The sequence below is a fragment of the Trachypithecus francoisi genome, unplaced genomic scaffold (genome assembly GCF_009764315.1).
Source record: "Trachypithecus francoisi isolate TF-2019V2 unplaced genomic scaffold, Tfra_2.0 Lachesis_group15, whole genome shotgun sequence".
Taxonomy (NCBI): Eukaryota; Metazoa; Chordata; class Mammalia; order Primates; family Cercopithecidae; genus Trachypithecus; species Trachypithecus francoisi.
Window position 1 is genome coordinate 80,513,569 of NW_022681460.1, and position 13,399 is coordinate 80,526,967.

At 39.4% G+C, this 13,399-nt stretch overlaps 1 protein-coding gene across 7 annotated transcripts in view; it reads left to right on the forward strand.

The window, feature by feature from the left end:
• MAP7 (microtubule associated protein 7) overlaps positions 1 to 12,609 on the forward strand; it is a 218,707-nt gene extending 206,098 nt beyond the window's left edge. For 4 of the 7 annotated variants that reach the window (XM_033235361.1, XM_033235357.1, XM_033235363.1 and 1 more), the window contains 2 exons: positions 9,187 to 9,410; positions 11,019 to 12,609. In XM_033235361.1, coding sequence (XP_033091252.1) covers positions 9,187 to 9,410; positions 11,019 to 11,029 — 235 coding nt within the window. In that variant the 3' untranslated portion in view covers positions 11,030 to 12,609. The remainder of the gene's footprint in view (positions 1 to 9,186; positions 9,411 to 11,018) is intronic. The other 3 variants (XM_033235358.1, XM_033235360.1, XM_033235359.1) reach the window with 1 other exon arrangement.
• Positions 12,610 to 13,399: the final 790 nt, after the last annotated feature.

The window sequence follows — 13,399 nt, forward strand, 5'->3', positions numbered from 1 at the left end:
ATGATCCCTGTGAAACCATTAGAAGAAACATAAGCATAGCCTTTTTCTACTTTTGCCTGACAATACATGCAGGTCCAGACACGCATCAGACATAAACATCAGAATATAAGAATAAGCCTGGGCCGGGCGTGGTGGCTCAAGCCTGTAATCCCAGCACTTTGGGAGGCCGAGACGGGCGGATCACGAGGTCAGGAGATCGAGACCATCCTGGCTAACACGGTGAAACCCCGTCTCTACTAAAAATACAAAAACTAGCCGGGCGAGGTGGCGGGCGCCTGTAGTCCCAGCTACTCGGGAGGCTGAGGCAGGAGAATGGCGTAAACCCGGGAGGCGGAGCTTGCAGTGAGCTGAGATCCGGCCACTGCACTCCAGTCCGGGCAACAGAGCGAGACTCCGCCTCAAAAAAAAAAAAAAAAAAAAAAAGAATAAGCCTGGCCGGGCGCGGTGGCTCACGCCTGTAATCCCAGCACTTTGGGAGGCCGAGGCGGGCGGATCACGAAGTCAGGAGATCCAAACCATCCGGGCCAACACGGTGAAACCCTGTCTCTACTAAAAAATACAAAAAAATTAGCCTGGCTTGGTGGCGCGCACCAGTAGTCCTAGCTACACGGGAGGCTGAGGCAGGAGAATGGTGTGAACCTGGGAGGCGGAGCTTGCAGTGAGCCGAGATCGCGACACTGCACTCCAGTCTGGACGACAGAGTGAGACTCCGTCTCAAAAAAAAAAAAAAGAATAAGCCTAATATGAAATCCATTGGCCATCTACTCCAGAGTGTCTCTCCTTTAAAGGAAAAAAAAATATATATATATATATATATATCTGCTATACATTTTATATATATATCTGCTATATATATATTTCCTTTAAAGGAAATATATGTATATACTATACATATATTACTATACATATGTTTCCTTTAAAGGAAATTTGTATTTATAGGAATTTAAAGGAATTTATATAAAGGAAATGTATTTATATATATATATAGTAGATATATATTTCCTTTAATGGAAATTTATATATATTTATAGGAATTTAAAGCAATTTATATAAAGGAAATTTATGTTTATATATACTAGATATATATTTTATATCTATAAGTAGATACATTTTTTATATATATAGTAGATATATATTTTTATATACATGGTAGATATATATATTGTATATATATAGTAGATTCCCAGAGTTACTTGTATTATTTTTACAAATATAAATTTAGGTTTAAAATTTCTATAGCCCTTGTTCATTTATAAAACCAAAACAGCAAATCACAAGTTTATGTAAATAATAAAACCACTTTCAACCTTCCCCCACAATGTTACCCTTCTATCCCTTGATTTCCATTTCTAGGGCATCCCCATTGGCCAAGTCCCTGGACATTTGCAATAGCCACTTAAATGCTTTTGCCCCTCAAATACTAAATACCAGCCAGGCATGGTGGCTCACGCCTGTAATCCCAGCACTCTGGGAGGCCAAGGTGGGCAGATTGCTTGAGTTCAGGAGTTTAAGACCAGCCTGGGGAACATGGTGAAACCCCTTCTCTAAAAAAATACAAAAATTAGCCCGGCATGGTGGCACACAACTGTAGTCCCAGCTACTTGGCGGGGGGCTGAGAGGGGAAGTTCGCTAGAGCCCGGGAGGTCAAAGCTGCAGCGAGCCTTGATCAGAACACTGCACTCCAACCTGAGTGACAGAGTGAGACCCTGTCTCAGAAAAATAAAGCTGTAAAATCAAGATCAGTGAAATTTTTGTGAAGAATGATGTTTTTCTGAAATAAGTAGGTAATATACATATGGTACTGATTGATCCCTTTTGCATTAGGGATAACCATAATTCATTTCACTCACTGCTTCTCTCTGTTTGAACTGCTTTAAAACCACTAACCTCTTTTTAATACAGAGTGCCATGATGATACTTGGTTTTTATATGGCACTGGCATATTTATTTAGCAGTTCAGCTGGTTCATGTCATTAGCCCTTGTCAAATAAGCTGGTGCTACCTGATACCAGTATGCTTTGAAATACACCTGAAAATGGAGCACTGAAATTATGTAGCAAAAGTCAGCTTTGTGATAGTCAGACAGATGATCAGACTGTATATTATTTTTTTAAAGTTACCTGGGTAAAAACATAAATTTTTAAAAATCATGTAAAGAACAAGACCCCAGTTTGAGAAATAGCACATTTCTGAATGACACTGACCTGCAGGAAATGTTTACTGTGATGTTAAGTTTGGTTCCTATTATATGACACACAGTTTGTGATATGTAGCCTAAGAAGTTCTGCTTCCCTTAATGATTTTTAAATTTGTCATCCTTGAATTCATCTAGATTGATCTTGAAACAATCTGTATTTTTGCCTTGTGTTACCTCTTAGAGCAGCAAGTACAAGAAAAGAAGGATGCAAAGAAGTACTTTTATTTCTCTTATAGCTACTCTTTGCAGTTTCAAGGTTAGGACCCATAGTTATCATAAAGTAGGCTTTAGAGAATGTCATTGTTCATAGTTTCCATACCCTTCATAGTTATATGGGTTTTACTTCTATTCCCTGTCTACTCTTATTTTATAAGCTGAATACTCCTATTATGTTTACTATATCAGTCAGGGTCTAATCAGAAGGAAAAAAAACAGATTTAAGCCAGAGAAAATTTAAAGAGTAACTATCATTACGATTGGAGTAAGTAGGTTGGAGTAACTATGATTTTGGTTTGCCTTATAAGAAATAAAGAGAACTTGTGGGAATGATAGGGAAAAAAGAAAGAGAATTCTAAAGAATATAGGAGCCTAGTGTAGTGGCTCACACCTGTGATCCCAGAGGCTGAGGCTGGTGGATCACTTGAGCCCAATTGGAGACCAGCCTGAGCAACATGGCAAAACCCCATCTCTACTAAAATACAAAAAGTTAGCCGGGCGCAGTGGTGTATGCCTATAGTCCCATCTACTTAGGAGGCCGAGGTGGGAGGATGGCTTCAGCTCGGGAGGTTGAGGCTATGGTGAGCCGTGATCATGCCACTGCACTCCACCCTGGGCAACAGAGTGGGACCCTGTTAAAAAAAAAAAAGAAGAATATACGAATAGCAGATACAAGGAGCAGTCACATACCCTAGTGTTGCACCCAAGAAGAAAGATCCCCTACCCCCCAAGTCTGTAATCCAGACCTTGTTAGAGAGGATATAACTGTCACTCATTGGATGCCAGAGAAGTTGCTATGGTTTCTTGCCAGCGGAACTTGCCAGAGATCCACCCTCTAGAGTGCCTGGGAAAGCTGTTCACTGTTTCCCCAGAAGCCCTCTACCATGAATCTGCCCCAGTGGGGTGCTGGGGGGAGGCTGCTGGCCACTGTGCACTGCAGGAGCCAGGCACTGGGAAAGGCACATGTATGCTAACGAAGCCTGCTGAGCAAGCACACGCCAACCAGGAAGCAAAACTCTCCTGCAGTGTCTCTCCAGCAATGGCAAAGGATAATTATTTAACGGGCCCAGATCCAGTTTCACAGAACAGGAATGATGGCTGAATTTGGAGCTGAGAGGCAGTAAATCAATAACTGACACATTTACCTTATCTCTAAAAGACTCCTTCTTCAGCTGTTTGAATATTTTATTCATATTTCTTTAGAGATTCTTCAGCATGAATATGGGGTTGAGGAAAAAGAGCTTCAGAACCAAAAGTTCCAGGCTGGATCCCTAGTTTTACCTTTGAGAAGTTCAGCAACTGTGGGGTTAACCTGCTTAATTAAGCCTTAGTTTTCTCATCTGAACATGGAGATACTTTCCACACAAAGTATTGGGAGATTCAGTGAAATGGTGTCTGTGAAGGAGTTCTGAAAACTATGTTGTACTATACAAATGGTACATATCATTATCTTTATCTTCCTAAAATGAATGCAGTGTCCAGAAAACACACAGTACACTAGGTGTAGCTGCAGTGTGATGTAGAATAATGCTTTTGGTTTGTTCCTGGTATTCCATCTTTTCCTGCCTAGCATTTTATTGGCTTTTTTTTTTTTACCATCAAAACACAAGGAGTCAGTATCACCAAGGAATAGTTTGCAGTGATCCCAAGATGTCTTAACCTCCTTAGTGACTGATCATTCACCATTTTTTAAGGATCACTCAGCTGACAGTTTTCTAAATCCAGTGCTCTTACAGACTGCCTGCCTTGTCACTCATTTCATGATTTTCCCTGTTGTTCTCAAGGGGCTATTTTTATGACTTGATTTCCAAGAATAAACATTATCTGCCTACTTAAATTTTATCCTGCTTGTCTTCTGATTATTATAAAACTAACCCTAGCTCTGATCCCTGGGGCTCTCTGCCACTTACACTCTTCCATCTAGAGAAGGGCTTGCTTATTCCTGTCTTTATTTTGTTTTATTTTTGTTTTATGAAACAGGGTCTTGCTCTGTCACCAAGCGTGGAGTGCAGTGGTACAAGCATGGCTCACTGCAGCCTCAACCTCCCGGCTCAAATGATCCTCCCACCCCAGCCTCCTGAGTAGCTGGAACTACCGGTGTGAGCCACACACCCAGCTAACTTAAAGTATATATTTTTTATAGAGATGAGGTCTCCCTATGTTGCCCAGGCTAGCCTCAAATTCTTGGCCTCTGGCCGTAAGCAGTCCTCCAACGTTGGCCTCCTGAAGTGCTGGGATTACAGGCGTGAGCCACCACACCCAGTCTATTCTTGTCTTTAATATCCATCCCCAAAACAGCTTCCCATTCATGAATAAACATTGCCTTTGATGCAGTGGAAACTCACGTTTTTAAACAGTTTTACATCTGAAATCCTGTTAAAAATTTTAAATGACAAATCACGTCCATCAATATTTCCTTTCACTCCTAGTTTCAAATCAACCTTAAAATGCTTATGAAACCTTTGGTTTTCATCTCAGTGCATTATTTTTAGTGAAGCATTCCAAGATCCTTGTGATCAGTCAGCATCTTTATTAAATACCCTACTCTGCACCTCAAGTAGAGTTATCGATCCCTCCAGCTTGCCCACTGTGAATTAAATCACTGATTAATGGAAATGCTTAGGGTCCCTGCCACAGAACATGGTGTGCGTGATACTCTGTGAAAATCCATCATGACAGATCATGCAAGTATAGTGGTAGAATTTGTTTTTGCTAGAAAACTCCACTGCTCAGAATGACTATCTTTTAATTCAGATTGAGAGAGAAGTATCACTTCTTCTAATGTCTTTAGTACCTAATACATTAGTAAATAAATGATTGCTGTGAACTAAATTACATTTGCCCCTACCCACCTCGAGATATGTCAACAAACTGTCTAGAAGCACCCCAGGAGGATGGCAACCCCCTCACATTACTTTTCCTAGCAGCTAGGACTGAGATCCTTTGTTATAGAGCAGCTCTGTACCAGAAGTATCCTGAATCCTACTCCTCACCTTACTCCCGAGTGAGACGCCTGGCCCCTTTGCCCCAAAGCCATTTTTCTTGCCCATCTCCTTTCCCCTGACAGGTTCCCCACTGACATTAGTTAGAATGGAAGAGGGTTTGAGTTATCACAATTCTGGCCAGCTTTTAAAGGTGTAAAGAGATATGTGAATATGCCAAGTGTGGTGGCTCACACCTGTAATCCCAGCACTTTAGCAGGTCGAGGCAAGCAGATCACTTGAGCCCAGGAGTTCAAGACCAGCTGGCAACATGGCAAGATCCCATCTCTACAAAAAATACAAAGATCAGCTGAGAGCAGTGGCATGCATCTGCAGTCCCAGATACACGGGAGGCTGAGGTGGGAGGATCGCCTGAGCCCAGGGAATTGAAGCTGCAGTAAGCCGTGATTGCACCACTGCACTCAAGCTTGGGCAACAGAGTGAGACCCTGTCTCAAAGAAATATATGAATATATATTCATAACATATATGGATTTTATAAAATTTTATAAATGAATATATACATTTTCCTATGTAAGATATATGAAGTTTATAAAATACTTGAAATATATCTTTATGACATATATGAATAGTATATATGCCCTTGAGCAGATCATTCTTACTGAAAAGCCATGTTTGGTTCTTAAGAGAGAGTACTTGTGGAAGGATGCTCCACAAGAATTGAGGAAAATACTTGTTCATGGATAGGAAACTTGCTTTGGAACAGGAAACAAAGTATACAGATCCATGTGAGTACAGGTCGGGGAGGACAGGGGTGAATATCCGAATGGGAACAGAGGAAGTTATCTGCAGTTTCTCAGGTCATTTTGAGATGTTCTTCCACCCCCAGCTGAGAATCTCTAGTCCAGAGGCTAAGAAGCTCTGCTGCCTATACAGCTACTGCCTTACCCTCCTAATACTCCAGAAGACATTTCGTGTTTGTTCATAGCCGTATGGGAGCTGTCTTTTCATAGAATGTTCATCTTTTTTTAAATAAGGAGTTTTTGGTAATTTTGGTGTTTGATCCGTTCATTTTCCCTCCAAATCTTGAGTTCATCATTGCTTTTAGTTTGGCCTGAAGGAAAAGTAACATTCCCAAGCCCCTATTGTTCACACAGGAAGAGATGTATCCCTTTTAATTTAAAAGTTACTTGTTTTAACATAATTAATAAATATCAAGAAAAAATAAGGTTCTGGCTTCCATAAGCTTCCATAATCTGTGTGGACTGCAGATTCTTGCCAAGGTCCCAACCCCTCCCTGTACACATTCTGGACTGGAGCAAAGTGTGCGGTCTTCAAAAGTCTTACAGCAGTCTTCAAACTTCAGAAGGTAACTGAGGGCAGGGAATTCAGAAGCTGGTGCTCTTATCCTGACTGGACACACGGATCCATAATCCCTAACCCCAGTATTTCAGTTTCAGTTTATAGTTTCTACCAGTCCCGATGTCCCCTGAACATTTCATGACTTGTCATCCAATGCATATGGCACAATTATCCCTCTGATTGCCAACAGTTAGAATGGGCAGGTGGAGGGGAAATGAAATCTGATACTGGCTCAAGTCTGGGGTTAGCCATTGCCATTATGACTTGTTAGTACATGCAGGCCTGGAAGGTGATAGGTTAAGGTTGCCAAGGAAAAGGGAGCTCTGGAGATAAGGTCCTGTTCTTTATCCTTTGCCAGGACTTCTACTTAAATTCTCTCTGGATTAAGAACCAAAACTGTTTCCCTAGTTACAGAAAGGCTGTTGGTGTTAGTCAAGAACAGGAAGATGGGTGTGGCAGCCCAGGCACTTAGAACAGTAGGTGTTAGATGTGTGTGTGCACATGTGACTGGGGGGGCAGCATGTGCACATGTGTGTGACTGTACTCTTGTGGAGACTTACAATGCCTAGTGGCCTCCCCTTCCCTTGGCAAAATAGCAGAAAAGCATCATCATACTGTATAATATTTCTGTATAATATTTTACAAATAATATTTTCAGTGTATTCTGCAATGCCTTGTGAGACACTTAGGAAAGCCATCTTCATTTTTCCCATAAAAAAGGAAGGTTTAGTAATTTAAAAAATACATAAATATTCAAATCAGAAATGCTTTAGAATGTGTTCAACAAAGTCAATACTTCTCACTCAGTAGAGAAAGTAAACTATTTTGACTGGGCACTGTGGCTCATGGCTGTAATCCCAGCACTTTGGGAGGCCGATGGGGGCAGATCACTTGAGGCCAGGAGTTCGAGACCATCCTGGCCAACACGAAGAAACCCTGTCTCTACTAAAAATACAAAAATTAGCTAGGCGTGGTGGCGCTCCCCTGTAGTCCCAGCTATTCGGAAGGCTGAGACACAAGAACCACTTTAACCCAGGAGGCAGAAGTGGCAGTGAGCTGAGATTGCACCACTGCATTCCAGCCATGGCAACAGAGTGAGACCCTTCTCAAAAAAGAAAAAAGAAAGTAAACTATTCAATAGGGCAAAAAAAGCAAAGTCTTAAAAAGCAATGGAAAGGTTGGATTTACATTAGCATTGTTTTACAATTTGAGAAGACAAACTGACCTGCTAACAATGTTCAAGCAGTTGGTATTACTGAGACTACAGGTGATTTGTTGAGCATTGAACAAGTTATGAAGCTTGCACATATATGTGTACTGCTGCGATGAAATGAAATGATGGCAAAATTAGTTTGGTACTTATTTGATGCATAGGCATTATTTGGCTACGTTGTAAAGCATAATAATAAGCATATAACATAAGGGGCTGCCAGTTTGGTTGGAGAGAGTGACAATCTAAGACAAACTGTAGAAGATTAAGTATTTGGGGCCAATTAAGTATATCTCAAAAATAAATCGAAGATATTAAGTATGAATTCATAAGGATCAAAATGAGGTCAGAGGCAGATTTAGGGGGCAAAGATAAGAAGATTGGTCTTCAAAAATTTATATATGAAATTATGCAAGTGCTTTAGGAGGCCGGAATATCTAGGAAGTATGCGAAATGGCTTAATGAGAAAAACACAGGACCAGAGATCAAGAGATTGTGCATTTAGCCTCAACTGTCTCTCAGTAGTTGTGACTTTGTGCAAATTGTTTACTCCCCCTCTCCAAATTATAATCCCCTCATCTTTGAGGCAAAGGTCTTCATAAGTGATACTCTTTATCAGACAAATGTAAAAATGCCTGCAGCAGAAATCATTAAATGTGTAGAACTGCTGCTGCTGCTGATTTGTTTTTATTAATGATCTGTTGTAATTGATAAATTGTTCTATTTGATAATTTTCATAACAAAATAACAGATTTAAAATGTTTTTGTTGTTGTTTAGAGACAGGGTCTTACTCCATAGCCCAGGCTGGAATGCAGTGGTGCCATCATAGCTCACTGAAGCCTCAAACTCCTGAGCCCGAGCGATCTTCCCACCTCAACCACCAGAATAGCTAGGACTGCTGGTGTGTGCCACCATACACAGCTAATTTTTTTATCTTTTGTAGAGACGGGGCTCTTGTTATGTTTACCAGGCTAGTCTTGAATTCCTGGCCTTGAGCAGTCCTCCCATCGCAGCCTCCCGAAGCGCTAGGATTACAGGCATGAGCTACTGTGCCTGACCTAGATTTTTTAAAATAAGAATTTAAGGTACAAATACACCACAATTTATTATTTTTGTTAGTAATGGTGTGACTCATCAGTCTGATTTTTTTAATTGTAGATTTATAAAATTATTCATTATAAAACATTTTGGTTTTCCTAATAATGTGTTTTCCAGTTTTAAGGACTAACATTTCTATTTTTATTTTTCAAATTCCTTAGCACTCCCGATTTGGAAAAACAACCAAATGAAAATGGAGTATCTGTTCAGAATGAAAATTTTGAAGAAATTATAAACTTACCCATTGGATCTAAACCATCCAAAGTAGATGTCACCAATAGTGAAAGCCCAGAAATTCCTTTGAATCCAGTTTTGGCCTTTGATGATGAAGGGACACTTGGGCCCCTGCCTCAGGTAGATGGTGTTCAGACACAACAGACTGCAGGTAAGCTTGCGTCCAACTCCCTTCTGTAGTCATCAGAAATATCTGACACCCAGGAGGACACAAACTGCGGCCTTCTACAGTATGATTGTGGTAACACTTTGTTCTTCAAAGGACCAAGTAAGCCACAGTGGAAAATATTGTGCCTGGCTCATAGAAATTGAATTTTGAGTTGGATCGGACAACTTCTAAGGCCTCTCCTATTCTCTCAGTCAGTGCAGAAATCCCGTCTGCAGCACCCAGTGGGTGTCCATCAGCCTCTCTGCACAGAGCAGCACCCATTACCCAACAGCATGCATGGTCAGAATATGCTTTGTAGAAAGACAAGGCTGCCTCCCTATACTTATGGACCATTCTGACCTAGTGCTGCCCACTAGAGAAAGATTTGAGTTTTTTCCATCTTTCTCAGGTCTTCATATATTTGAAGACTACCACCATTTTTCTCTTATTTGGGTTTGGCAACCTGAGTAATACATTATTGTCGTTTTAAAATGTGACATGATGGGTAGTTACAATTTAGGTGATGAAACCAGTACTCTGAATAGGATCACACTGAGTCTAAGGATCTTTCCTTGTTAAATGATTTGTTGCTGATGAAACTGCCTGTGACTTTCTTATACAATGTCTCTTTGACCCACACTTGACCTGAAGTCTTTGTGCAAAAAGAACAATCAGGACCCAAAGAAAGAAGGAGTAATATCAAATATCACTAACTCAATGGTCATAGCAGCTCAGCAGCACAATCCCATCAGTCTCAGGAATTAGCAGGATAATCTCTGCTCCCTATCTCTTCAAACCTGTTTCAATTTTGTTGACTTCTCTTCCCTGAAGATGGCTTTCATGTATTGACCAGCATCTCGTTATATTTCTATGAAAAGAATTGGCCAAATTCAGGATAACTAAAGGGAGACAATATAGAATTATTTGTGGGCAAATTGTTTTGCCTTCTAGATTCAATCAGTGAATCTGTAATAAATCAACTTGTAATGCAGTGAGGTAACCAATGTGAACCACCCATCCAAATGAAGCTACTCTTCTTTTCTCCTCTAGTGTACTGTCCTTGGAAGTGGAACCTCACTTTAGTGAACTCCACTTTTCTAGGATTTGAAAGGAGGTTGTAAGGGCCCTCCCCAGTCTGACTTTCTGATTCTTCAGCCTTTGGGAACAATCCGACTAATGGTATGTTGATGGAAACATGCCCAGTACAGCTTCCTACTCATGTTACAGATTTACAGGGAGGGAAAGAACTTCTAGATGATTTATCAACATTTATTTAACCTCCAACATATGTTTAGAACCCTAAGCATCGGGTACTGAGGATACAAGAGAAATGAATGTTTAAATCCCTAACCGAGAAAAGTACAATCTGCGTATGCCACTTGGAAAAATGAAGGCTATGACCTAAGCTAATGTAAAGAAAAGAACATGTGTTTCCTATGAGTAACAGAATTCACTTAAGACTGTGAATCCTAACAAAATTGCCTATTCTTATATAAGTGTATATAACAGTATAGTAAATTTTAGAAATTTAAGGTATTGCTATAGTATTCTTGAAATAAGATTTTAGATAAATGTCATATTAATCTGTTCTTTTTCTGTCTCTTCATATAGAAGTTATATGAGTATTTCTTCTGAAGAACCAAAGCTGAAATTTAATGAGAATTTCTACAATTAATGGAATTCCTTTCATGCTATAAAGGAGCATCCCCTCCGCCAGTTTTCTAAAGAGTTCTTGACCATCATTTTGAAAAGATTTATTAAAACTAGCTAAAGACAACAGACTGGATAGCTTTTCTAATCATTTTCATCAATAGGAAAAAAGAAATACGTCTCATTCTTCAATACTTTAAAATGGCTTTTTCCAGTGTGCTCCTTCTTAGCAATCAATATTTTTCTGCATTCTTTAAAAGACAAGAGATTTTGGTTATAAAAGAAATGGGCTGACTAGGCATGTTTTTTTGGTCTTAAAAGTTTAACATGTAAAATTGGCAAAAAAATTTTTACCTTTTATAATACTTGAAAAATAAGTACCTCTTTGCTCTACAAGTAGAATGAATAGGGGAAGAGTTTAAACCTGTTTAAATATTATTTCAAAGAGCTCTATTTGTAGAAGCAAATTATAGGCAGATTACCAGGTTCTTATAAATACAACTTGTACATGGACATTCTGCAAACCCAGCTGTCACGTTTTTCTTGCAACTCCTTTTGCAAAAGCAGACTGAAATGTTTTAAAATGTGAAAAAGCATTATTTTTTCAAAGCAAGAAAATAATTTACTGCCCTCTTAACATAATGTATTTATAAAGTTTTTCCAGATAAACTAATCAGATCAATTAGAACAATGTGACAACATTACAAATTTAATTTGTTAGCTGCATTCCTTCTGATGTTACCACGAGAGAATGTTACTGATGATTCAGGGCTATTTCTGAAGTCTGTATGTTGCTGCTGTCCCCAGTGATGGTGGACTTATCTTTGCCTTACCTGATCACAAATTATGTTGGGGAAAATAAAGATTTAATATTTCTTTAAATAGAAAAAGAATTTGGTTTTGCTCGTTTAAGAGCAATGAGAAAATGATGGAGTGTTGACTGTGTTTGGCACACAGGACACGGACCTTCCTGGAAGTCCTTGCTCTGCGTGGCATCTGTCAGCTTTTCACCTTTCATTCTTCTTCTTTTTTTTTTTTTTTTTTTTTGAGACGGAGTCTCGCTCTGTAGCCCAGGCTGGAGTGCAGTGGCCGGATCTCAGCTCACTTCATTCTTCTTCTTCACTTTTGTTGCTGAGCCTAGCTGTACAAACTTGCACTTTCATTTGCTAATATAAATTCAATGTTATTTTCCCATTTTAGAGACTACTAATGATTAAATGTAGAAGGAGAGGGTGCACATGTTGTTATGTGGAGTGTTAAAAAAGACAGATTTATACCACAGTAACGTGCAGCTTTTCTGGAGAGAGAAATTGGTTAAACTGCTGGGTTGAATGAGAGACCTCATCCATTGGACGATTTGTTTTAATCCAGGCATATGGTCTTTAGTAACAGCTTATAATTTGTTAAAACATTAATTTGAGGGTTTTCCCTATTTTCAGTTGTCCATGTACACAGTCATTATATTAAAAAAGAAATCTGTTCAACAAAGTTGTTTAATTTGTTTAAATCAACATAGCATGAAACACCAAATAAAATGTTTGACATAGTTTTACTTTTAGGTTTCTCAGATGTTATAACTTCACTCAGATTGATTCTTGAGTCTTCAGATTGTCCTTCATTTAACTTTCCCAGCCTCCTGTTGATGAAGCATATAGGATAGCTTTATTTAAAATTTAGAGCTGTAGGTCTATTTTGACTGTTTTTCTTTTTCATGTATGTTTTTCAACTTTGGTGATCATTAGCAAACTGAAAGCCTTCTAAGTCATCAAGTTTTTATTCGAAGTGGTACAAAATTCTTAATTATATTGTGTTTAGAGCAGTGCTGCCAGAGAATGACCCTGATCTTTACAATGGCTGGCTTGCTTTTTGGCCAGCACTTGAAAAATCTGTATTTACTTGAAGACCTTAAGGAGGTCTTCAGTATTCACACTACATTAAGGGGAGCGCTCAGGAATCAAATATGGCCCTCAGTATGAAAATAGAGTGAATGGGCTTTTAGTTTCCTTTCTACACCATTGCAAACTATCTAGGCCAATTTAGTCAGTCACCAGTCACGGGTCTGTTTGGCGGTACCTCTAGTAAGGCTATATGTGTCCTCCTATATAACCACACCACCTCGTGGTGTGTTACAGTAAAAGCAAATCTAAAACAGTTATCTTACATGACAAGTGTATTAGCAAGCAGGGCTTCTGGAAAGCTTGGGGAAGTTCCTTCTCTGCTCATAAGTAACACCACAAACACCTTGACTAAAAAGTTCACAGTGAAGCAGAAGCAGTGATATTCTGAAAGCAGAATTAAGAAACCTGATTGCCTGGTTGGACCAGGTCACAGTCATAAACGTG